The 27,576-nt window shown below is 34.1% G+C and overlaps 2 protein-coding genes across 2 annotated transcripts in view; one reads left to right on the plus strand and one right to left on the minus strand.

The window, feature by feature from the left end:
- The window catches only part of LOC134843974 (unconventional myosin-XVIIIa-like), a 319,060-nt gene that overhangs the window by 87,053 nt on the left and 204,431 nt on the right, over positions 1 to 27,576 (plus strand). The window lies entirely within an intron of this gene.
- LOC134844603 (uncharacterized) lies at positions 40 to 21,252 on the minus strand. The gene is made up of 7 exons (XM_063861360.1): positions 20,104 to 21,252; positions 15,088 to 15,288; positions 11,018 to 11,233; positions 7,686 to 7,874; positions 4,597 to 4,721; positions 673 to 728; positions 40 to 237 (listed from the first exon to the last, which is right to left on the minus strand). Exons 1-7 carry the CDS (start codon positions 20,140 to 20,142, stop codon positions 41 to 43), a joined length of 1,023 nt encoding a protein of 340 aa, XP_063717430.1. The 5' UTR covers positions 20,143 to 21,252; the 3' UTR covers position 40.

Here is a 27,576-nt window from a genome sequence, read left to right on the forward strand (position 1 = left end):
AAATTTGGTATATTGTATATTGTATTGTATATATATATATCTATGTCTCTATGGACTTTCCTGTACGAATGAGGTGTTGTAATCGAGTGGTGAGACTGTGGTTGTGGGGTCGTGTCCTGGCCGAGTAGAGACAGGCACGAGAGAGGAGGATGGGGCCGAACTGACTCGTGGGGAACATGTTGGCTCGTGTCTGCACTTCGTAGTCTATGAATTTCTCACACGAAGAAGCGCGCTTGCCTAAATATATTGTATTTGTATAGAAACCATCGTATTAATAGATAATTATAGATGCAAATTATTATGATTATTAATTTTATTTATTAAACCAACCGCAGTGGAAAATACTAAAAGCAACTAAATACGAAAAACCACAATTTCCACATATAAGAGCAAAAATACTTTTTGGAGGGCGGCTGTATTTAGTTTTCTTAACTGACAGCATGTACCAAAGAAACATTCAATGAATTTAATTTTGGCCTAAAACAGGGACAGATTGCAAATATCATGACTTTTCATATTTAATTAATCTTTTATTTTCCTTGTTTTTTTCCTAATTTCAAACCAAAAACAGAAAACAAAAACAGTCAGAGATTTTTTCCCTATTAAGCAGATATGAAAAATAGAATGGCAAAGAGCCATGTTTAACTTGGTTAAACACAATATAGCACTAACTATCACTGATATTAGCCGCAGCTTCCATTAGACGCTTGTTGCGACACACATGTGACCTGAAACAAAACATGTATCGTTAATTGGTGGAGTCCCTTATGATGCAGGGACCGGAAGATGGAAAGCCAATCAGAATTGAACATTGAATAATTGCGATTATCTCACAGAATAAATATCAAATTTAGAGCAATCAATTCAATACAGTGCTGATTTAAATTAACCGGACAAAACGTTTTAAACTTGAAATTTAAAACGCGTTTTTCTCAAATTGGGTTGAGTTTAGGTGCAAAACTTATAGACAAATCTTGCTTAAATTTTTAGCAGAATTAATATGGTGTAATTTGTTTATCGGAATTCGGGCCAAAATTTTACCCCAAAAATGGGTCATTTTGGTTTTTCTTAGTTAATCAAAAAATTACGCCGAAATTACCCAGTCGATCACAGACATAATTATATCAAAGAGAGCGCCTTACGTAGCCCAACAAACTTTAAGAAGGGTATATTCTCCAAAACATTGTATAAGTTAATTTATTTTTGTTTGATTGACAAAAAAGTCGTTTTTACTATATAAAAGACCAACTTTTTATTTAAAAACAATTTTTAAACGGTTTGCAATTTTTTTGGAGAATATACCCTTCTTAAAGTTTGTTGGGCTACGCAAGGCGCTCTCTTTGATATAATTATGTCTGTGATCGACTGAGTTTATCCGGCGTAATTTTTGATTAACTAAAAAAAAAAATGACCCATTTTTGGGGTAAAATTTTTGGCCCGAATTCCGCAAAACAAATTACACCATATTAATTTTGCTAAAAATTTAAGCAAGATTTGTCTATAAATTTTAACCTAAACTCAACCCAATTTGAGAAAAACGCGTTTTAAATTTCAAGTTTAACGCGTTTTGTCCGGTTAATTTAAATCAGCACTGTATTGACCGACTAAAAACCATGCAGTCTTTGTCAATTTAGCTCACTGTTCTCTTCTCTGCGTAAAAGTTTTAGCTAAAGGAAACGTGTAACGGTTTTTCAAGATTCTAATTGATTAAAAACTTCGGTCCCTCCGATAAGATTATTAGTCTTCATGGGAATTCATAAAATACTTAACTTATCTGGTAAAATCATGAAATGTTTACTGCTATTGGACGTCTCAAACATACTTTAAAACAAAAATCGACAAAATTTAAGAAAATAACACATCAGACTTTAAAAATTATACAGTTTCTAAAATTACCGCAGCAAAAACATGGCCAACATACAGCTGTAAAGATATTCATGAGATGAAGGAAGCCAAAAAAGCGACATAGTTTTTCTATAAAGCTTTAGAGTTCCATTTACCTAAATGCAAAGATAGTGCAGAAAAAGGATAGATAAGAAGTGCCTGCATGTCTTAAATTGTTTATTTATTTGAATATGTGAAAACCACACTTGGGCTTGTTCGCTGGTTACTGTCGCATGTGCTCAGTTAGGTAACTACGGACCGATCAGCCCCTAATTAGAGGCTTCGAGGAATGGGACAAAGTTCGTAGAAGCAGTACCCGTAAGCGAATAAGGTCAAGATTCGTTTTTGAAACCAAATAGTAGTGCCTACGACTAGCGGTTTTCAGAAATTTTGACAGATGGGTTTGAACTTTTCTTTAATTGTTTATTGTTCTGATCATTAGAAAAATAGCGGAGGAGCTTTGTATTTAGGTGTGCTTTAGATTTTTTCTTTTTTTTTTGTTTTCAACGCAAAATCAGGCAATACAAATAATCATCGGAATGACTAGAGTCATATATTCCTTTCAGTTGTGATTCGAACAACTTTAAAGAATTGTAAACTTATTTTCTCAATAATTAAAAAAAACCGCCGGTTTGAACTTTTTGATTTTTGGTCTAATTTCCAGCTAATAAGGTCAGCGTGCAGGCTTACAATAGCCTGTTTGATGCTTAATTCAAACCGTAAAAACATAGTTATACTCAAGCAAAGTTAAGTTTTGGGGTTTTTAGCGCTATTTTATAATGAATAAATTTCTGCGATTTTTTTTTTTCGTTTTTTTTTAAAGTTTTTTTTCTGAAAAAAAAAACAGTTTTCAATTTGGACTTTTCTAGTATGGCTGTAGAATATTCTTAATGACTACTTTTTTATCATACCTTTTTATTAGCCCACAGAGAAAACGAACTCTAGTTTGAAGAAAAATATATATATTGGCACAGTCACTGGCTATCCTTGTTTAATTTAGATTTATACCGATTACAATTGAACAGTAATTTTGGAGTTTGATGTGCATAGCTCTGACCTTATGTGAGTAGCCTGTCAAGACAATGCCATATATTAGCTAATGACATTTTTAAATAAATGTTTTCTTTTATGCTTTCACATTTTTCACTTTCTTCGAAGATCTCCGATTTAGCATTTCATGCGTATTTCATTCTAATCGTTTAATCTGCTAAGAACTCTACAAACAGAAAACCCTTTTGACTCTAAAATTCGTCTGATTTTCCTTGCCCAATTAACAATTCGTGTATATTATCGTAGAGCAAAAAATAAAATAATTAAAAGCGTTTAAAAACATTTAAGGCATGAAAATTGAGAAAGAAAAACAATTAGCTAACATAGAGTTATTTTTGTGTTATTTTTTCCTTGCACTCGAAACGATTTACATTCATAGTATTTTGTAGCTTTCAAGTTTTGTAGAAGAAAATATCATGATAAAGATCTTTGAACTTTTTTTGACATTAAAACTTTCGCATTCAACTAGGTCAAGACAAGACAGGGTCAAAAAGTAAATTTTATTTTGCTGGGAATTCTGAAGTTGAAGTCTAAAACTAAAAAGTTTTTTAGCGCTTTTTGCAATTTTATTATTGAAAAATTTAGCTTACCTTTAATTTAGCTAACGCATTCAAAGTGCATGTCAAAATCAAATGTTAAAAATGAATTATGAGAGCAACGAGCTTTCAAAGTTTTTAGCGGAAAAAAATGGAAAAAAACTACACGGCATAAATAATTGTCTTCTCTTCGTTTATTGAGACATAAATAATACATGCCAAAATCATAAAAATTAATATCACAAGAAAAGCAGATCTATGAATAAACTTTACTGTATCTTGATTGCACGTAAAATTAGTTTGCTCAGTGATATAATTGATCGTATTTTTTTCCACTCCTTAATTTCACTCAACAAAATCAAAGGAAAAATTTCTGTCAAAAAACTGACCAGCCTCATTACATTGCGGGTAATATCTGTGATGAAGTTCTCTAAAAAACTTTGAAGAAAAACAAGCCCACTACACTTCCCTGGCTCTTATGAGAGCAAGTTTGAATGACAGAAAGAAACTATCAGCCAACTAGAATTTTCGAATTTTGGAGAGAAACGCGCCGAATCAGTCATAGCTTAGGTAAAATATGTACTAATCAGGCAATTTATCGAGCTATAAAGAAGCTAAATCTTCAACCATTGGGGTTTCTGTTACAACTCGCAATAATAAATAAACACTTGAATAAATTAATTGATCTTAAATCAATTTTAGTATCAAATACTGGTGTACGCGCATTATACCATTCTTGCTGAATGTAGGCAGAGCGGAGCAAACGGTCGGTACAATAAAATCCAATGCAGCCTTTTGAGAGTTGCTGCTTTCCGTTAATCCCCCAACCCCGTCTTTCAAGATAGCGGACCATAACAGTTAGACATAAAATCGAAACATCAGCACGTATTCATACTAATTACACGGAGAGTCAAGAGCAATTATAGAAAAGCGCCAATGCTTTTTCAAATCATTGCAATGAAGTGCGCATTTTAGAGGCACCGCTGCCTTTTCTTTTGGAAAACGGGAACAGTGACATTTCTTCAATCTGCCATTAATGCTTTCCATACTATTTTATTTGCCTTCTATGATAATGGGATACACAAATGAGAACAACCCCCCCCCCAAAAAAAACGGCCATCGTTACCTCTGCTTGGACAGTTTAACGTGATATATCTTCTGGTAAATGACCTTGACCGAGAAGCCTCCCGGGGGTGTACTGGTCCACGTGACGTCACTTAGCCAGTCGTCACTGGATGCCTGCAGGCCCACCTAAAAAGAGCAACACGCAATATAAGAAAAAATCAAGTAGCCGTCTCATAATACGGGTGGATCGATCAAAAAATTTAACATTGAAGTAAGGCTGCAGTTTGGAAATACAAGCAAAAAATGTAAAAAAAAATGTAAGAAAAAAACATGGACTTGGCAATAACTAGTAACCGGTGAAGACTCGTAACAGCTGACAATTGGTAATAAGATCATTCGCAAGAAGCGACCGCTTGCTCTATTCGACACGAGAAGTATACTGCTCGTGAATATGTCTTTGCTGCTTAACTCACTATAACGAACTGTCGCCAGTTATGAAATGAAAAATCCCTCAAGCTTTAAGGAACGAAAGCGCGAGCACGCTTTCGGCCAATCAGAATTCATTATTCATAAATTCGAAGAAAATAAAATCAAACAGTTTTGAACAATTTAGTCGGCGCTTGAAAATTTTCGCGCATTCGGTCCTTCGCACATGCAAATAGCTTCCTTACAAATTGCCGTCTCACGAAAGACTAAGCTTCAAAAATCCACTTCAAAAAATTGGGTCTATGTGATTCAAACTTGGATCTCCAGACCAGTAGCTCTTACAATTCTGCTACGGTATCTCAGCCTGTACTTTTTTCACGTATATTTAAAAACGGTAACAGGTAGCGAATAATGCGTTTCAGAAAAAGTATTGTGGCAAGGTTATGCTTTTTCATTGACAAAAAAATGTTGCACAACACAGTTGCTCTACACTACGTGCTTTTGGTTCAAAAAAGTGATCTTGTTGCTTAAGGCTTAACGATAGCAATCTCGCCTGCCTAAAAACTAAGCAAATCTTTATAAAACTATTCAAGCTTTGATCACTGAAATATTTCTATTTGTTTCATAGAACAAATCAATTCTTGAAAACTTCAGGTTTTCTAAGAACTTCGAATTAACCGAAGTAGTTTCTATTCAATTTCTTTCATAGAGCAAATTAAGTCGCGAAAAAGTTGAAGTATTTTAAGTACTACTACTCAAGTTTAAAAAATCGAAAAACTTCATGTTATATTGTGAAGAGAATTGGATCACGAACAGCTCATGTTAATTTTAAGCAAGCTATTCAAGCTATGAAGCTTTTAAAATATAAACTGATGTCATAGACCAATTCCATTTGCGAAAAGTTCAAGTTTTTCTACACAAGCAGATCAAGCTATGAAACGTTGTAATGAAGCAAAGCTGATAGGGAAAAGATGGTGAAGTTTTCAACTGAAACCATTAAAGCGCTGACGTTTTGAATATTTCAAGTTGTTTTCAGAACGGATCGTTTTGCAAAAAGTTAGTTTTCTTTGCAAGCTACTCAAGCAAGGAAACTTTGAACTAATTCAGATGGTTTCAATGAGCGAAAATGTTGGCGAAAAGTTTAAATTGTTGGCGGAAAGGTTAAGCTATTCCCGTTATTTCATGAAAAAAACCGGATAGCGAAAGTATCAAGTTTTTCTAATGGAACCATTCAACCGATGAAACCTAAATATTTCAGGTTATTTCATTTAATGAATCATTTAACGAAACACTGATAAAATCAAGCTTTGAAACAATTCAAATTGTTTCATTCAGTTACCTGGGTTTTGAACAGTTACTTTTTTCTAAAAAAAGCAATTCAAGCCAGAAAACTTTGAAAAATTTCAGGTCGTTCCATAGATGGTCTTTCAGGTTTCAGGTCTTAAAAGAAGCGATTTGGATGGCAAAAAATTTAGTATTTTTTTCTACTGAAAACCTTCAAGCTATAAAAACTGGAAACAATTTAAGTAATTTCATGACCGAATCATTTTTCGAAAAGATCAAATTTTTTCTTAAAAAGGCTATTTAAGCTACGAAATTTTGAAACATTTCAAAAATATTACATAGAGCAAATCGGTTGCAAAAAGTTTGAGACTTTCTTTTGCAAGCAATTCAAGCAAAAAAAAAACTTGGCAAGTTTTTGAGTTGTTTTATACAAAAAATCAATTCGCGAAAAGTTCAGGTGTTATTTAAGAAAGCCATTGAAGTAATTTTGTAGAGAGTAATTTTAATTCAATTAATTTTATAGAACGAATCGGTTCGCGAAAAACTCAAGTTTTTCATAGAAAGCTATTAAAAATATGAATCTTTAAAACGATATGAATCAGATGGTGAAAAATTTATGTTTTTTAAGCAAACTATTCCCGGTCTTTGAAAAAATTCTAGTTAATTCATAGACCGAAACGGTTTGCGAAAAGTTCAAGTTTTTCTTATAAGCTATTTAAGCTACAAGTATTTGAAACGAATCGGAGTGTGAAAAAATTTCTAAACGAATTGGTTCAGCTATGAAACTTTAAAAAAATTTCAGAGCTTTAAAAGTTTTTTTTTATTATCAATTTAATAGTTATTTCAGAGCACAAATCCGTTTTCTAAAAGCTACTGTTTCTAAGCATGGAAGTTGCTGTTTTTAGTTATTTCGTTTCCGACTGAATCAATCTATAAACGCAAAACTTTGGACAAAAAGAGGGCAGGTGCTGCCTAGCCGTAGAGTTGAATCGAGTTGGTTTAAAAAATTTTTGACTATTTTCAAAAATAATTTTAACAAGTTTCAGATTTTTGAACGATTGAAAGTTCTAGAAAGTTTGATTCTTAAACATTCTGATCTAAACCTTCATAAACGTTGAGTCCGATAGAAAAATTAAAACACTGCGTCCATGGCGCATTATGACTTTCAGTTAAATTGTACTAGTCTCCAATAATCAATCTGATCGCAAAATTATTGTTCGAATCAAACTATTCAAGCTATGAAACTTCGGACATGCCAAATTAAGCCATGTAGTAAATCGGTTTAGAAAAAATAAAATATTTCTAATACGAATTAGTTCGCAAAAAGTTTTTCTAGACAAGCAAGATTTCAAATTATTTCAAACGTGGCGCTCGATAAAAAAAGTTAAAACGTTGCGTCAATAGCGCTTTAAAACTTTCATTGACTTTTTTTTAACTAACAATGACGCCGGTGAATTTGGAGTGTGGTGGCATGATGGCTGGTCCCCGTCCCCCTCTGCCGGTGGAAGTGAGGGGGCTAGTTGAGTCGAGGAACAGGGTGAGGTGAACTCCGAAGTAGCCTGCATTCAACTTACTCGCCTGGTATTTCACATCAGAGGGCATCCTCATCTGCGCACAGAACTTGTACTCCTACCACATCCACAGACATGTGTCAAATATCATCAACCATATAAAATTATTATTACTTTGACAATTCCTTGTATTTAAAGCTGTCATCATTATCTCAAAATAGTCACTAGTAATAATCAAAAAAGATTTTGAGCAAACTTTTTCCGGTAGCAAAAATAGCCTAAAAATTTTATGAGGATTTTAGGCGCATTTTAGTCAAGGCAACAAGAATTATTGACATACAGTCTCAATTGAAATCTCCAGTAGCGGATTTGGGGCGAGAGTCGGGAGGGGGATTGGGGCTTACGCCCTCTCCTTCAGGGACTCCACCCTCTGCTGGCCCAAAAGATCCGCCTTAAGATACTATTTAAAAAGATCAATTTTTGGCCGGCAGTCTCAAAATTTTTGAAAAAGCGAGAATATAAACTATTTTTCAGCAGAAAACTCGCGCCAAAACAAAACATAAGTTTTTGGTCAAAATTTTTAAAAGAAAAGTTAGAAACGCGTTTTTTGCCTGTTTTTCAAAACTCGACTGCAGCGCAGCAATTTTGACAAAAAAATCTCATATGAATCAATATTCTCAGAAATTTTCTGAGAAAAGTCTTTCCTCTCTGATAGCTGCCAAGATATTAAGTATTATCAAGAAAAAACATCGATCACCTGTTGAAAGATATTGACCCTTCCTGAAATTGATTATGTAATATTCGTTATTTCAAGCACAAATCAAAACAACATGATTACTAAATCCAAAATGAGATAACTTTTCTAAAAAAATCAATGATCTCGATCGACCATACTCAAAGTATTGCATTATTGTCAATTTTCCCTTGCGACATGGCTTTGATGAGAATGTAATCAACTTCTTGCGTGTATTAACCAATAGGTAGAAAAAAATGAGTGAAAATGGTATCGAGTTAAAAATTTACCGCCTATGGAGTTCCGCAAAGCTCATTGTTGGGGCCCCTTTATTCTGATGTGTAATCAAAATCTGCAGAATGTTTATCTGAAGTCAAAAATAAACTTGTAACCGAATATTGCAGCCCAATTTCTCCTAAAAGACTCAAAAGCAAACAACATAAAACACGTGAGAACGTGGCTGACTGAAGCAATTGCAGAAGGCCCCCAAAAAATCTTGACCTCTGTCTGGATGATACATTAAGCTTCAAGTTGCATTTTCAAAAACGTACAAAAGGACATCCCAAACTTCTTCAATTATCACAAGGCAGCACCCGGGTTCACTAATAGAAAAAAAACAATGATTTTTGTGAAGGCGCCAAGTCGTATTTTCTTTGAGTGCAAACTGGTGCCATCAAAATGTAAGTTTTTGGTCAACCTAGAAAAAAAACCTTAAATGCCGTTTTTGGCCTGTTTTTCAAAAATTCGACTGCGGCGCAGCCGATTTGGTCAAAAATACGTATGTGTAAATGTTATCAGAAACTTTCTGAGATAAAATTTTAAGACAAATCTTTACTCCCTCTGCGGACTACCATGATGTTAGGTATTATAAAAAATACATCGATCAACTGTTGAATGTTATTGACCCTTCCTGAAATTGGTTTTTGAATTTTCGTTATTTCATGTCCAAAATCAAAACAACGCCATTACTAAATCGAAAAATGAGATAACTATTCTGAAATAGTTATCTCATTATGTAAAATGAGATAACTGTTCTAAAATATTTCTAAATTCTATTCTCATCGAGGTATTGCATTATTACCAACAATTTTCCCTTTCGACATAGCTTTGATAATGATGAGGATGTAATCAACTTCTAACATGAAGTAATCAATATCGATGTGCCTTGTAACTCCTTGGTGACCTGCCACCCTGTCAGTTTTACTCGAGATGCCAAATCTTCCAGCTTTTATTGAAAATTTCTTCACTCAGATCGCAAAGATTGCATCTGGGCAAAGCAAAAATTTTTAATAAGACCAGGTCAATCGGAAAACCAGTTCTACCTTTTTGGGAGATTACAAAACAAATAATCCGATATAATTTACAACAGGAAAGCTCGTAACCTGAAAACAACAACAAAAATACAGGGTTCTATCACGCAAGATCGAAAAAAGATACTTTTACAATATGGTTTTCTCCCAATATGCCAAAAAACTGCTTGCTTCCGTGAACGCAAAAATCTTGAAGAAAAGAAGCAAATCAATGTTTTATCGTCTATGGAGTTCCACAAGGGCCAGCTTTGGGCCCATTTTTTTATCTGTACGAAAAATCTGCCAAATGCTTGTCTAAAATAAAAAAAACTCCTATACCAATTATTGCAGCCTAATTTCTCCTAAAAGACTCAAAAATAAATAACACAGAAAAGGTTAGAATGTGGCTGACTGAAAAAAAAAATTAACTCTTAAATTTGATAAAAACAAAAAACCTGAAAATTGGACCAAAATCAACACAAATGATCATTTCAATTGTAGAAAGACCCCCAAAACATCTTGACCGCTATCTGGATAATAAGTTGAGCTACAAGTTGCATTTTCAAAAATTTTCAAAATTATATCTCAAAAAGCTTCTATAATCAGAAGGCAGCACCTGTGTTTACTAATTAATTAAGCAATCAGCGACCAAGCACATTTTGACAAATTCTCATATAAAAAAAAGTAAATTCAGGTTACGAAACAGAAAAAAATGACGAGCTACAAGAAAAAAAAATCAAAATAAAGGTTTGTCAATTATTAAATAATTTCTTTGCGTCAGAAAAAACTTAATCAACGGCTTATGAAACTGTCAATCAATCAACTAAATTCAATTCTGCTTTGCATACGGCATTTGTGATAACAAGTAGCTGATGAAAAAATTTTGGTAGCCAGAAATTCAACTGTTATTTTTATTGTTCGCTCATGAAGACACCACTCGATAGGCAGCTTACTGACTTTTTTTATTCTCCCAAGACAGCAAATCAGCAAATTTCAACTGTTAATTTGTATGAGTAATGATTGAAACAGTTGCCTTGTTGAAACCAAGTTTATCATGATTACTTCTGCGGAAATGTGACCAAAAAGCAACCGGGACTAGGTAAACGTTGAATTAGTTAAAATCAAACAAACTGCTTAAAATTATTGAATAACTGTTTTTTTTCGATTAGTTATGTAGTGCTGCCTACGAGGTTTTGGACCTTTTTCAGAAATATCTTTTTTTTGTCCCGCCGCACTCGCCTGGTGAAAGTAGGGTGTGAAAAACTCGGCACAATTGATAAACTCATCCTGCGCAGTGACAGTGTAGTTCTTTATTGTACAGTCCACAACATAGTCTGCTATGCTTGGTGTCGTCCCCTCTTCCTTGTCTCCCTCTCTCGTCCTCTCTGACGATGAATCATTACTTTCGGCTGATGCACTTTTCTCGTCCGTTTCACCATGGGAAGAATACTCGTCCTGAAAAGAGAGAGTTAAATTATTACTAATTTGCTTAACTCAAAACCATGCTGAAAAGAGCAATCATCAGAAGTGGTCGAGTGATATATCACATTAAAGCATTCTCAGTCGAGATTCGAACAAAAGTTAAAAACTTTCAAAAGTTATCCCAGGTTAAATTTCAGCGAGTAAAGCGATCGAGTATACTTCATTTAATGAAACTTGGTCATTTAGGCTAATAAGACTTCTCTTTACTGAAAGGAAAACTAGTTTTGGAAGCTTCATTTACCGCTCCATTGCCAACCAAAGAAGTCTGAAAACGTTTCGTATTTTTTGAAATATTTTCTTCATTTTGTTGTTTGGTATTCATTTTTTGAAGACAACTGTGATCGAATAAGCCTAATTCACAAATGAGCGGTGGTGAATTGGTTACGTTTTCACCCCTGAATCGAAAGGTCGGATGTTCGCGGCCCACCGTCAACCCTGCTCGTTGCTTGAGGGTGAAGTAACAGTACACAACCCAGAAAAATAACCATAAAAGTTGCATGTAGTTCTTAAGTAAAGACACAACACCGATTCGCCGTAATGAGCTGTACAGCTCGTATGTTTGTCCTTTCCCTCGTGTATAAATGGTCTAAGTTTATGCGCGTTTTTATACTTCTCTCATACCACCACGCACAAAAAACAACACTAATTTTATTTTAATTGTAGTTTGTTTATGAATGTGGTCGGAACAGTCTGTGCTACTCGCACAGCAACCGGCTATCATTCTTTATTTCTCTATATTTTTTCTGGGCTGTAAAATTTGCCTCACCCGTAGACAACGAATGCGGATCATGGTGGACCTCGAACCGAGAGAGAGAGAGAGAGAGAGAGAGAGAGAGAGGAAAAGCCGGATCTAAATAACTATCCCCTTCCCCTAGGATGTCTACTAAGGAATCTCACCAATTTTGGGTAATATTAGTGATTTGGCGTTAGAACTTTCAAGTAACAATACTAATTTTGCTGCTCTCTGATTGGTCAAAAATTCCAAAAAATCGCTGATTTATTCTCCTTAAATATCTCCCTTCTCGCTCCCCCAATTTTATTCAGAGCCACTTAGATTGGCAGCGAAGCATATTACTACTAACTGTACGACATGTTCCAAATACAATGATGCAAAAGCGCCCGCTGTTTTTCGCCTAAGGGTTTTTGACAATTCAGCTGCAGCAGCTCCTCAACCGAATTCGTCTTTTTTTGTAAAAAAAAAACAGCAAGCATAAAGTAGTCAACTCGGATGCCAGTCGCATTCTGGGCTGATATAGTTCAGAAATCAAGTTAGTAACCAAATTCCGAGCGGGCAACAATGCCAGATCAGACATAAGTCCGTTACAGTTGGGTTGATTTTAGTATTAATTGGCTAGTAGTGACATTGCAGCTCCAGACATTTCGTACTGAACAGGGAAGTAAAATTATTTAACAAACCGGCTGCTTATGAATCAATTGGAGTGCATGGTAATCGAATCATTGGGCAATGTACTATACGTAACTTCAGTTTCTGCATGCTTCGATGAAAATGTTGAAAGAACCGAAAAACAATACCAAAAAATTGAAAGATTAATTACTTCAAAACGTACACACTCAACGCAAAAAGAGAACCAAATGAACAATCTTCCTCTTAAATCATACTAGGAAGGTGATCTTTCACTTGATTAAGTTTCAGCCAATCAGATTCGAGCATAGTACATGGAAGCTTTACTGCTTGAATTTGCCATTTAATTTAGGGGGGATTGTTCATATGGGCTCAAAAACACATTCAGCGCAATAAGTGTGCAGCTAAGTTTGGCTTTCAGGTCATTTTATCTAAGACAATCTGAGAACGTACGTACTCAGATGGTCTTAGGTAAAATGACGTGAACGGCAAACTTAGCTGCACACTTCGCAATTTTTGAAAAAGTCAAAGTCAAAATAACACCTGACAATCTCCAAACAAATTGTTAAATTAAATGTCCCTATTTGCGATAATTTTATCACAACTTTTGGATCGAAGAAAGAAGTGTTGGTTTTTAAATTGGCTATCAAAAAATCTGGTGCCTTAACATTACAAAATTTAACAGTAAATCGAGCAATCACCTAATTAAATCAGTCGAAGACAGCTCCTATTGCGTTGTGGAATGCTCTAGACCACGTGATCTAGGGTATTCCACAACGCAGTAGGAGCTGTCTTTGACTGAATTAATGAATGAATGAATGAGTCTAATTACATACCTACAAACAGCTATATGGGTGCCTATACGTCATTATTTAAAAACCTAGCAAACTGGCAGTTGGAAAAAAGACAAGAACAGAAGGAAACAATCTTGCTTTTGTAAAAAAAAATCTTTACTTTCGAATTTCGAAGAAAAACAGATGGCCTTAAAGCTCTTTAAATTTCTAGAATAAATTATGTTGACTTTTTTAAATGAATGAACACAAGTTGAGAAAACTGGATCAATAGGCAAAATTTTTATTCCGCTGAGAAATCTGATAATTTAACTTTCTTTCGAACTTAGAAGTCGATCACGTTTTTCGCGGCCTCAACGCTTTTGCTGTTCGGTAGTGGAGTTTTCCTTCCTTTTAATAATGGAAACGCGCAGACTTTAAAATCACATGTCAGACCGCAAAAAAAATCAAAACTAAGCACGAATAAATTTCAACACTTTTTCCTGAAAAAAAGTCACCAGTATGTTCGAGTCTTCACTATGTTCGTTACTATTTAACAATTCATGAAAAAAACTTATCTATAAATGAAACGAGTTTCTGCCCAAGTCATCATCCGAAAAGTTGAACACAAGTGAAGCTGCGCTTTGCAAACACTAGCGAAAACGTGACAAATAGCAGATCTATGAAGTGCAATAAGAGACATTAGAAATAAGCCTCGAATTAGTAAAATTTCGGCTACGTCTCGGATTCGCTCTGCGACCTAAAGATTACGAGTCTCACGCATTAGCAACTCAGTCACGGACACTTAATAAATCACAAATACTAGCCACAAATAAAGCAGAGAACAGATTCTATGAAATTTCCAACTATTTTAATGAACACTTTTATTTGCGAGCTTAGTTAGAAAAAAGGAAGGTTCGTACTAATACACTAACGCTCGCAAGCTTACTAGTATAATGAAAGGGATATGGAAACTTCCAAACCTATTGTTAATGAAGTTCAACATATCCGTGGCGCCTTTTCAGATTAGTTTATGGTGTCAAGATTATAAGCAAAAAACGGCCCAAAGTTTCCCAATTTATTATAACAATCTGGTTTTTTTTTCAGAGAATGTCAGCTTCAGCTTTTGTTGAAATATGCAAATTTTCAACTTTCTAACAGACAGAAGATTGTTCGTCAAAAAATCATTTAAAAACGTTCACCTAATGCATATACATAATTTGCATAATAATTGCAAAAACTTTCAGATGACAATTAATTTAGAACAAACAATATGCTGATTTTGAACAATGCTGTGCAGATTTGAAATGTCAGATTACTTCGAGATACATTACGTTGCTTGAAAAACTATTTTTTCTGTTTTTACACTATACTGTCTGTTGAAACTTCAACAATCCTTGGTAGCATGGATACTGAGTTTCAAGAACTTGGAACAGACAAAATCGATTAATATAAGAAATCTTCCAGTTTGATCAAAATCTGCAAATTTAGGCATCTTGAAACAATTGTTGTCTGACAAAAGTAGCTTGTTATCTGAAATACGTATTTTGCTGTTTTGAATTAAGTCTGTCTGTTCAACCTTTTTGCAACTCTCTAGAGTGGCTGAATTTTGAACAGGCAAAGTAAATTAAAAAGAGCAAATGACGTATTATATAGCTTTTTATTATATAAGGTTCCTGTAAGATATGTCTGACCTGAGTTTCTTGTGCAGAACAAATGATGAGGTCTGGGAATGCGGCATTGGCGACTGAGGTGGAAGCTGCGGTTGTCGTGATCGTCGAACTGCCGCTGGTCTTCGACAGATAAGTGAGGTCTATTATGAAAGGACGTCCTTGATACTCCTTCACACATTTGATCACCACAAGCAGGAACACAAGACCCGCCACCACCCTCGCCTAAATTCCAAATCCAAAAATAAAAATGATTTACAATAGGGGACCGCCCGTGCTTTTGCTGTTTGGTTGCCTCGTCTGGGGCAGAGAGTCGATTTTTTAAGTTAGAAAATTATCTTGAATGGTAAAAATTGATAAAACAACACTGATGAAGGTACAAAGCATGGTACGTGAGCGAAGATTATTTGCTAGATTTTCGTTAGTTAGTCACTGGCCCTGGCGTGTAGTTACTGCCAGTACCAAAGCTAAATACGACCATACCAGCATTTTATAATTGCAACAAAACACTTTAAAATGATAATATGGAGTCATGGATGCATGTTAAAAGTCGAAACAATCGCCATTTGATATATCGTCTCTCAAATTTACACATCCAAATTTGTTCGGATTCCAAAAAAAAAAACATATGAATGTTGGAGAAAAACGGTGTATTGGTAAAAGCGACAAAATGATAATTGCTTCTCAGTGTTATTTAGGCGTATTAGTGGATTTTTTCCACAGCTGCTTTTCCTTCCCCGCCTGAAACATTGCATTTGTGAATGCTGTCCAGTTTTTTTTACTCTCCGATTTTTTTCCATACGACTTATTCCGTATTTTATAAAATATAAATACACGACTGCTCGTACTAGGGCAACGCCCTGAATGTTCCGACTGTCTATAAACTCGTCTCGATTAGTTTTTGATTAAGGAAATATTGACAAACTTTGAATTTTGAGCTGAATAATGGGAATCGTGTCATTTCCCGAGGGAAATATTTCAGAGAATTAGTCTGAATAAAAAAAAACACCCCGAGCATATATATTCCTTACTTTCTTTTTTTTCTAGAAAAATGTAATTTCAAAATAACCACTTGGTTAAATATACAAGCTACTACAAAATGAAATTTTCAGTATAAATCAAAAATCAATAACTACACCGGCATTTAAATATGCAACTACACCTTGTGTAAATATAAATGAGACAATACTATTTATTAGATATAAAATAAATCTGGAAAAGAACTAATGGATTTATCAATAGGAATTTTTTTAATGCATTTCTATCAAAAAAAAATTTAAAACAAATTAAATCTTCTGTTTATTTTTTTTCAGCTTTGCGTTTAAATTGTTCCAGTTATTACAACTTTTATTTGCTACAGATTTTTTCCCCAATTTGTTTTTAGAAGCCTACTTTGTATCATTTGTTTTGTGCGTTCGTTTAGTTTCACGGGTACTCTGTTAATGATAAACTGCCTACCGTTTTCATTGTCTTAAAACTTTTGCCACATCGATTATTCTAGTCAAGCTATGTTGGGTAATGAATAATTCGGCTGGTTAACCTTAAGACTTTAAAAGTAGATCACGTGCATGATCATATCACACTTTGATTCCCCAATTAATTTTCCTGTTTAGTCTGTTAATTTGAAACATGGGTAGATTTTGAAAAAATGCTGAACTAAAAGATAAATGTGGCAACTAACTATATGAAAAGCATTACTCTTGTTTCTAATGGTACCATATGTCGCACACAGTATAGTGACCTAATTGCAACAGCCATTTTGCTTAACAATTCAAGATACCTGGCACGTTCAATTGCGGAAAATGTTTCTTCGCTCTAAATAACTTTTTCTATACTATTCTCTTGCCCAAAGACAACAAATTCTGTTTTTATCAACATTAAGGAAAAGTTTATTTTCGTTCAAATATTCATATACTATTTCTAGCGTTTCTAGCATTGATATTCTTAGGTCCGTTATTGAGTTTCCTGAACATTAGATACTTGTATCATCAGCAAATTGCACTAAATTCATGTTCCTGTTTATTTGGGATTTAAAATCATTTACATAAAGAATGAAAACAAACCACTCCGAGCATCTATATTCGTTACTTTCTTTGAAAGCCGGAACAATAAGTTCTGATTGATCCAGAAAAACAAGCAGCACTGAATGTCACTCATTTGAGCGGATACAGCACAGCTGGTGCTGTATATAATTGTCGAATTGAAACTAGAGGGTACGCAGAAATTAAACCCACAATTGAGCGACTTCTATTGCAAAACAAAGTGAACTCATTTTATAGCGCAAGCGTTGCTTGTGTTAACAAAGGTCTTTAGAACATCATGTATGTGCTTTTTAGCTGCTTATTTAAGAAAATTTTTCCCAATGTTGAGAAACAATAGTTGCAATTTCGGTGTTTCAGAGAGTATGTGAAAAGTATACTGGTGCTATTAATCATTCCGTCCATCAGTGTGAACAACGTGATGCATTTCAAGAAATATCTTAGTCTAAAAGTTACATAGTTATAGACTCTTCGGATCACGTCAACCCACGCGAAACTATTCTTCTAGCTGCATTTATTAACGTAAAAAAACTGTTAAATACTCAAAGACAATTTTAATTTTGTTAGTTTCTTCATTCGTCTCACCTGACAGAAAAAAGACAATGGTAGAAAAAGAGAGAACAGTGATTAAATATCACAACGACACAAACATACTGCTTAAGATTTCTTTTCAAACTTTTTGAATTTTTATTGTCAATGCGTTTCAAGGCATTGCTAAAAAAATTTTCGAATAGTTATCCAAAATAATTATTTCAGAGGCGTGTCAATTTCGAAAGTTATAAGTATAAACAACTGTACGGATGAAAACATTTTGAACACAATTATTATTTAAAATGAAAGAAAACTGCTCGTAACACGGCAAAGCCCTGAATGTTCGGACGGCATTTTAAGATCTGGAGTAATGTTCGTTTTAAAAACTTGATAAAATTTCAAACAAAAAGTTGAAATAATAACGTAATATCAAAATATTAAATAGACCAAATAGCATACCTTTATTGTTCCGACTTTTCTAACGAAAGTAACGAAAAATTTGTGCTCGGGGTGGGGTTTTTTCTGGGACAATTACCTTGGCCAATTTGGGACAATTAATGCGCGATATATTTCCCGCTATTAACACGTGAGCCCAGATTATTTTCCATAATTGATTTGTTAAGAGGAGCGAAATCTATCACTTTGTACTTTATAAGGCGTGAGGGGTAATGATTTTTACAAAAAAGTCTCAAATTTGAAAAAAAAAGTTTTATTTTATTACCTTAAATTTTTTCATGTTATTACTGCTCCATAAACCTTGAAAGGCAGTCGGAAATTTCAGGGCTTCGCCCTGATACGAGCAGTCTTGTTCAATTTGGAATGATTCCTAACACGTATCAAATCTCCATTTACGTTGACAGCGGGAAATTTATCGCCCGCTAATAGTTCCCAACAGGCCAAACTACCAATATCTAAATCCCTTAACTTTAGAAAAAAGGATCACAGGTGACATATATTTTTAAATTTGAGCTCAAGAGAGCAATACTTTTTGAATAATAAAAAAATCCATGAAAATTTGCCAGTTTAAAAGCTGAAATTTGTCGAAGAAAAAAAAACCACCCCGAGCACAAATATTTCGTCTTTTTCTTCGAAACTCAGAAAAAAAAATCCGAGCCAAAAATTCAGTTTGCAATACTATGAAATACTTAAGCGACAGACAAGTGATCGCAAAAAACACAGACAATAACAATAAAAAAATGCATGCAAATCTTCGAAAACTTTGAAGCGACTGAAAAAATTGCCAAACCATCCTTATCCCAAAAACTGATAAGTTTTTGAGTCTCAAGATTTTAGCTTATTATTGTAGCCTAGTGCGGCTGACTTCATACATGAAAACTGCATGAAAAAAAATACAACTGGCCATACATTGATGACTGACGACTCGGAATTTAATCCTTTCAAATACGCTTCAGAAACTTAAACTCCAAAATGCTCTGAAATAATTACTTTTTTAAAACATCTGTAACTCAAAAACTTGGAAGTTTAAAAGCCGCATCTCGAAAGTTATTAAAACGAAAACCTCATAAATTTCTTTCATAACTTGCTGTAGTACGTGGTACAGAAAAACAACTAGCAGCACGAGTTATTTCAGAGTATTGTTGAGAACTCAGCAAAAACGAGTATTTTCAATTCGGTACAAGCGTCGAACAAGTTGATAAACAAATAAGGCAGAAAAACTACGTTTGAGAAAAAAAATGTTACGAAGGACCCAGCGGCTTTCAAATGATTTAACTAACTGCTACATTTGCTCAGAACTAGCGTGATTTGGGAACCCTCTGTCCCACTTAGTTCTTACCGAAACCCCTCTTTCACACTTTTTTCTTCAATTTGTTCCAACCGCATTTTATTTTAAGCAAAACGCCCGTCCACATGCGCACTCAAATTGAGCTGCTTAAATCCTTATTGATTGCAATTTTATTAAATATCAAAACGACTGTTCGTGACAGGACGAAGTCTTAAATATTCCGATCGCCTTTTAAAGTCTACGGAGCAAAATTATTGAATTAAAAAATAAAATAAAAACAACATACAAAATCAACCCCCCACACACAATATAAAGTACAAAAAGATAGTTTTCGCTCCTATTAACATAGCAATTATGGCAAATGGCCTGCTAAAACCAATTTAGAACGATTTCTATGACGGATTAAATCTGCGTCTACGCGTTAATAGCGCGAAATATGTCGCGCGTTAACTGTCACAAATTGGCAATCTTTGAACTTCCGTAACTTAACAAAAAATAATCACAAGTGAAATACCTTTTTAAATTTGAGCTCATGACAACAATACCAATCAGCTGATATAAAAGAAGATAACCACTCAGATGATATAAATTCCGTCAAAACGGCTAGTTAAAAAGTTGAAACTTGTCCGGAGAAAGAAAAACAACCCGAGCACAAAGATTCCCTCACTTTAATCGAAGGTCGGAACAAAAAAAATCATAACTTTAATTTCAAAAATCAAACTTTACCCCTAAAACAACAGCTGAGTCACTCCACACGTTCCTCATTGGATCAATTAGTAAAAAGTGATAAACGGCCAATAATGATAAATCAGCGAAAATCTCAAAAGTATAACAGTTCTAACTCTTCAGAAAATCGTATCATGACAACTCATTGTTTCCCGGATATATAGTCCCAAATGAAATGAAAATCTACGTTTTACTGATTTTCAGAAGGATGAGCATCATTCACAAATTATTTTACAATAGTTCTGATTACTGGTAATTCGACAGCTCGGTTGAAATTTTGTTGAATTTGTTGTATTAGATCGATTTTTGTTTAAAAGAACTTTTCCATTAAATCAATTTGAGCTCAGCTATTGAAGTTTCTGACATATTTCCGATATAATCAGGTAAAAGCAAATGCTGCACATCATCACATTTCACACTTGGGGCATCATGGTAACACGGCTTCAAAATTTAGTCTGGCCAAAAAAATATGGAAATTGAGCGGCATATGACACACAAGCTGAACAGATTAGATGGAATAAAAATTGGTCTGGAATAAAAAATGGTCTAAAACCCCGTGATGCAACTAGGTATCAACAATTTTAATATTGAAGTTGGAATAGTTTGTAATGAGTTATAACAAAATTATGAAGTAACTCGTCCGGAATAATGTCCAATGACAGGCGGAAATAATTATAAGATTAAATGCATTTTTTCTTCAAATATAATCAAATATGCGACGTATAATGGTGTGACAATTTTTCAAGTCTATTTTGTTTCAGAAGAAACTAGATCCCTCCCATTCCGCCACATGGTCATAAAAAGCACCGCTTGAACCTAACTCCTTGATAATTTGACACAGTATGAAATGTAATCACAGCGGCTTATTTGCCTATTTAAATTGGAATCTAAATAATTCCTGTCTAAACCCAGAGTCGTAAAGCAATTAGTTTTGTCCTGCGCCCAATCAAGCTACCCGGAAATGCCAGAGAAGTCACGACAGAAAGAATCTTTTGAGAAGAAACAACCTTTAGGTCCCTTTTTGACTCCTGTGCTTTTATGAAGTCATTCATTGGCGCGTGAATTGTGAAAACAAAGTTTGTTCACATAAACAGAAGAGGAAAACCAAAGAAAGATACATTTAATGGGCGGCCTAAAAGCCCAAATGGCAACATAACATTATGGTCTGATTGATCGCGAGAAGACTACTGCTGCTAGGAAAGGGCCTCCTGTCTTGTATCCAAACAAATTAATTCTGGTTAACTGATTTTGGAGTTGGAACTTAGTGGTGTGCTAACAAGACGACCGAAACTCAACAGATCCGAAAACGAGCATGTTCGTTATAAAAACTGCATTCGTTACATCAAATACATCCAAATTCTATCTGTTATATGAATGCTGGCTCAATCTGATATTGCAACAGATCTGGGCAAAATTTTCAGCTGGTTTTTATGGCAGATCGGTCAAATTTCAGCTGGTTTGCATGCCAGAAATTAATTTTTATTAACAGTTAGTTAAGTTATTTTCGAAGGTAAAACAGACAGCCCACCGAAATGACAGACAGATGACAGAAATCGATAATTTTTGGACCATCATCAACTAGACTTCCGCAAGAAATGTAGAGGAATTCTAGGAGTTAAGCTAAAAGTTAGATCCCGAAAATCGGTAAAATTGGACCCTCAACATGTTGAATTAGTTAACACAATATTTTTTTTTCGGTTCGCTTGAATATCGGCTAGTTTTAATATGCTTTTGGATCCGATTTCTAGTCGACCGTCACTTCAACTTGTGTTCAAGTACCTTCAAAGAATAAATTGTATCCACAATCACAGGCTGAAATGAATTCCAGAGGAAAGAAAAGATACATTTACTGGCTGGTTTCCAGGTGTATCCTTATCCTTTAGTTCCCATAACATGACAGAATAATCTAATGGCATACATTTTCAACCAAAAAAATGTCCAAAAGTGAGAATCATTTTTTCTATTCCATTTTCTGTCACGTTTATATTAAATCTCCACGTTATATTACATAATCCCATCCCATACTCTATTCTGATTGGCTAATAATCACTTTTCACTTTCTGCCATTCTAATCTTCTGTTATGTGTCTTTCTATGTATTCTGACAAATCGGTATCCTGCTTACATGTGGGCAACGAATGAAGTAAAGCGTAAACTAGAGAAGAGCTCAACTTTTGAGTCACATCCGAACTTAAATATCATTAAAGCTAGCTGATTATCACTAGCTACTTCATATACTATCGAAATAAGAAGCAAAAGAAATATCAGCCCGCGAGAATCTCTTCAAAAATCCCGGAATCAGAACTGAATAAAGGCTTCATGCATGCGTAAAAGAGAAAATGATCAAAAAAAGGGTTGAATGTATCAGTAGGATAAGATCGAAAATATGCCTCTTGCATTAGTAATCACTATGGAGGACTTTTTTGATAATATGTTATCTGGAGAACCTTTTTGGAAGCATAAAGCCAGATCATCAGTACTCTGCAGTACGCAATTCGCGGGGGGGGGGGGGTCGAAAATTACATGAGGGGGGACACTTTTTGAAATAAAAACGTTTTTCATTGCGGAGGGTTCAAAATTATCAGGGTGCTCCCGCAACTTTGAATCAATTCTTCTCATAAATATTATGTTAAAACAGAGCTTAAAATTTTCTTGAACCTTAAAGTTGCCAAAAAAAAGGTATTTCAATCCAGACGACAATTTGTTTTGCAATGAAAGAACAGTTTTGATTTGGAGATCTCAAAAATGACATATTTTTCTTAATCTTTGAGCATACACTTTATGGTATAAAAATTCCGGCGAGGTCCATTCAGACCCCCCCCCCTTCATTTGGATATGTCAATATTCTAGGGGGGGGGGGGTGGAAGTCGGTTTGTGTTTGGGGGGGGGGGGGGCTGGTCCCGACAAATAAATAGTGCAAGAGTAATCTTCCTTCGTCAAAGTAACTTTTATCTCATGAAGAGAATTATTATCACCTATCTTGCGTTATAAGCTCCATTGATTTACAAAAAAGTACTAAAATTAAGTGAAGTTTTGAACATAAAAAAAATATTCAGAAATTATACTACTATTTTGCTTTAAAAGATGCTTAGATAAATAAAACCATTAAAATTTGAAGAAAAAAAAATCCATTGAAATATTTAAAATACTAAAAACATAGTGACTTTTAGTACCTAAATGCGGCAAAATTTTTGATTTTCAAAGTCTGCACGCGAAAAGTTGCTTCCACGGAAACATTAAGAGAGAAGTACATGTGAGGATTTCCAATAAAGCTTTGATTAAAAACGGGCCCAACAACTAGCCAACAGAAGTTTCACAGCAAATAATTCAAACCTTAAACCACAATCAAAAACAAATTAATTTAAGACCAAAAAAAATGTTTTTTTTTGTTAAAAATTCGACGACTTATCTCTTCACATTGTTGACTCGAAGGTATCGTAAAAAAAGGAGAAAAACGAATTGAAACTTATCAAATAATATTTTGCTGAACTAACAACCATTACTGCAATATTCAAGAATGAAAACTTGCTTCACAACAATACAAAATAATTTTTGTCTCCGATGAGCAAAATGAGTAGTTAGTTCTTACTGCATAAAATCTCAGCATTGAGGCGGTTTTACCTATTAGAGGGATTAACAAAACTTTCATCAACTTCTCAAGTAGCAGTCTCTTCTTTTAATTTTATAAAGTCATAAATTTTCTATTATACATTTTGCAAGGAAAATAATCCGACTTGTTTTGCGTCATTCGTTTTTATTTGAAGAAAATGAAACAGGTGGTTATTTAACAGTAGTTCTAACTTCAACACAGAGGCGAAGCTGTACTTTCCAAACAGATGGAAGAAATTGCAAACTGGGTCTTTAAAATGCAAGAAATCAAAAATAAACAAGGTTAGCCGGTTGCTGTGCAAGTAGCACTAAGTTCCGAGGACAAACCTGATTTTTTTAAACTTGTGTTGTAGTTCCGGCCATTGAAAATGGGGAGGAACTTGGTATTCGGGTGTGTTTCAGTTTATTTATTTATTTTTGTTTTCCACTCAAAATCAGCTCCCACAAAAAATAATTGGAAGGGTTGAGTGATATACTATATTAAAGCCCTTTCAGTGGTGATTTAAACTAATTTAAAGTTTCCAAAAAAAATTTCTAGAGTCGAGAAAAACCGTTTAACAATTTTTGATTTTTCGTCTTATGTCGAGCAATTAAAGCGAGTGAGCAGGCTTACAATAGCTTATTTATGCTTAATTTAAGCTGCAAGAACTTAGTAAAACTATTTTTGGAGTCATTTTGATGCCATTTTGGGAATCAACAAGCTCAAAAATTCAAAAAAATTTCTGCAAATAAAATGAATTTTTTTTATTTTTGTTTTTCTAGTCATTTTTCTTTCAAAAAACTGTTGTCAAATTAGCTTATTTTAAAGTGCCTTTCAAATTTGCATAATTTCTGGTTTTTCGTTCAGATTTTTTAATCAAACCACGCAGAAAAACCACACTAATTTGAAGAAAAAAAATGACTGGAACCGTTGTTTTTTTTGCTACCGTCGTTGTTTTTTTGGTTTCGTTGGGATGAGATCTAGAAATTATTCGATATTAATACAAAATTAGGTAGATTCAACAACAAGTTTCCTCAAAAAATCGACAGGAAAATAAAAAAAAATCAAAACAATTTGAATGTGAAAAAAAAAATCTAAAGAAGGCGGTAAAAGAAACTTCAAAATTGATTTTACTGGCCTAAAACTAAACTTCCCGACTTGGCTAATGAATTGGACTATTATATGCCACAAACATTCGGTTTTTCTCTACACTGTGACAACCTTTTCAAAAAATTCTTATACCGTTCAAATCACGCCTTATAGGGCTTAAATATGATAAAAAAAAACTCGACCTCATCCGATAATTAGTAGCGGTACTTGATTTTGCGTAGAAAAAAAAACGTTTTAAGTAAAAAAACAAAGACAAAGTTCCTCCCCACTTTCAGTGACCAGAAAAATAAGACTGGAAAAACTATAAACTTTCATCTCCTACGGCATTCAAGTTGAAGTTTTCATCTCAGATTTGATTGAGTAAAATTTAAGAAAATTTACAAAATTTCTTAAAAAAAAAACGGTCATAAGTTCTAAAAATACTTTCCTAAATTCATAAATTGTTTCTGCAAAAAGCAGGTTGTGGCCGCTTAAGCAGAGAAGATTCGTAAAACCGAGTTTCTCCATTGAACACATTCTGAGAATGGGCACGGTAGTTTTCGCGTGAAGTCAAAAAGTTTCGCGTGACTTCTTTGAAGGCCATAACTTTTATTAAACAAACTGGGCATAGCCAATTATAATTATAGACTTTCAACAAACTTGCTTCCATTAAACCTATGATATCAGATTCGGTAGGATACTTAGCGAGAAAGTCCAAAAAATATCAACAATTCAAAAATTTGACATTTCCGAGAATCATAGCTTTTTGCGTAGAAAAATTGGTCGTAGCCGATTATGCAGAAGGGATTCACGGAACCTGTAACTTCGATTGAACCTAAAACCTTAGACTTGTCCGAGCGCCATAACGCAGTACGGAATTCGCGCGGGGGGGATCGAAAATTACATGGGGAGGGGAGACATTTTTTGAAGAAAAAAAAAACGTTTTTCATTGCGGAGGGTTCAAAATTATCAGGGTGCTCCCGCAACTTTGAATCAATTCTTCTCATAAATATTATGTTAAAACAGAGCTTAAAATTTTCTTGAACCTTAAAATTGCCAAAAAAAGTATTTTAATCCAGACGAAAATTTGTTTTGCAATGAAAGAACAGTTTTGATTTGGAGATCTCAAAAATGACATATTTTTCTTAATCTTTGAGCATACACTTTATGGTATGAAATTCCGGCGCGGTCCATTCAGACCCCTTCCCCCTCATTTGGATATGTCAATATTCTAAAGGGGGTGGAAGTCGGTTTGTGTTGAGTTTTTATCTCATGAAGAGAATTAATATCACCTATCTTGCGTTATAAGCTCCATTGATTTACAAAAAAGTACTAAAATTAAGTGAAGTTTTGAACATAAAAAAAATATTCAGAAATTATACTACTATTTTGCTTTAAAAGATGCTTAGATAAATAAAACCATTAAAATTTGAAGAAAAAAAAATCCATTGAAATATTTAAAATACTAAAAACATAGTGACTTTTAGTACCTAAATGCGGCAAAATTTTTGATTTTCAAAGTCTGCACGCGAAAAGTTGCTTCCACGGAAACATTAAGAGAGAAGTACATGTGAGGATTTCCAATAAAGCTTTGATTAAAAACGGGCCCAACAACTAGCCAACAGAAGTTTCACAGCAAATAATTCAAACCTTAAACCACAATCAAAAACAAATTAATTTAAGACCAAAAAAAATGTTTTTTTTTGTTAAAAATTCGACGACTTATCTCTTCACATTGTTGACTCGAAGGTATCGTAAAAAAAGGAGAAAAACGAATTGAAACTTATCAAATAATATTTTGCTGAACTAACAACCATTACTGCAATATTCAAGAATGAAAACTTGCTTCACAACAATACAAAATAATTTTTGTCTCCGATGAGCAAAATGAGTAGTTAGTTCTTACTGCATAAAATCTCAGCATTGAGGCGGTTTTACCTATTAGAGGGATTAACAAAACTTTCATCAACTTCTCAAGTAGCAGTCTCTTCTTTTAATTTTATAAAGTCATAAATTTTCTATTATACATTTTGCAAGGAAAATAATCCGACTTGTTTTGCGTCATTCGTTTTTATTTGAAGAAAATGAAACAGGTGGTTATTTAACAGTAGTTCTAACTTCAACACAGAGGCGAAGCTGTACTTTCCAAACAGATGGAAGAAATTGCAAACTGGGTCTTTAAAATGCAAGAAATCAAAAATAAACAAGGTTAGCCGGTTGCTGTGCAAGTAGCACTAAGTTCCGAGGACAAACCTGATTTTTTTTAAACTTGTGTTGTAGTTCCGGCCATTGAAAATGGGGAGGAACTTGGTATTCGGGTGTGTTTCAGTTTATTTATTTATTTTTGTTTTCCACTCAAAATCAGCTCCCACAAAAAATAATTGGAAGGGTTGAGTGATATACTATATTAAAGCCCTTTCAGTGGTGATTTAAACTAATTTAAAGTTTCCAAAAAAAATTTCTAGAGTCGAGAAAAACCGTTTAACAATTTTTGATTTTTCGTCTTATGTCGAGCAATTAAAGCGAGTGAGCAGGCTTACAATAGCTTATTTATGCTTAATTTAAGCTGCAAGAACTTAGTAAAACTATTTTTGGAGTCATTTTGATGCCATTTTGGGAATCAACAAGCTCAAAAATTCAAAAAAATTTCTGCAAATAAAATGAATTTTTTTTATTTTTGTTTTTCCAGTCATTTTTCTTTCAAAAAACTGTTGTCAAATCAGCTTATTTTACTATGCCTTTCAAATTTGCGTAATTTCTGGTTTTTCGTTCAGATCTTTTTATCACACCGTCGTT

Source organism: Symsagittifera roscoffensis, chromosome 4, assembly GCF_963678635.1.
Source record: "Symsagittifera roscoffensis chromosome 4, txSymRosc1.1, whole genome shotgun sequence".
NCBI classification, from domain to species: domain Eukaryota; kingdom Metazoa; phylum Xenacoelomorpha; order Acoela; family Convolutidae; genus Symsagittifera; species Symsagittifera roscoffensis.

What these genes read in the sequence shown, in the direction of transcription:
- LOC134844603 (XM_063861360.1), bottom strand. Translation starts at nt 20,142, where the DNA reads ATGAGGAACGTGTGGAGTGACTCAGCTGTTGTTTTAGGG. An exon ending in GTTCTGCACAAGAAACTCAG is followed by an intron (nt 11,234 to 15,087) that starts GTCAGACATATC and finishes CTCTCTTTTCAG; the next exon opens with GACGAGTATTCTTCCCATGG. An exon ending in TGCGGCTAATATCAGTGATA is followed by an intron (nt 238 to 672) that starts GTTAGTGCTATA and finishes CAATATATTTAG; the next exon opens with GCAAGCGCGCTTCTTCGTGT.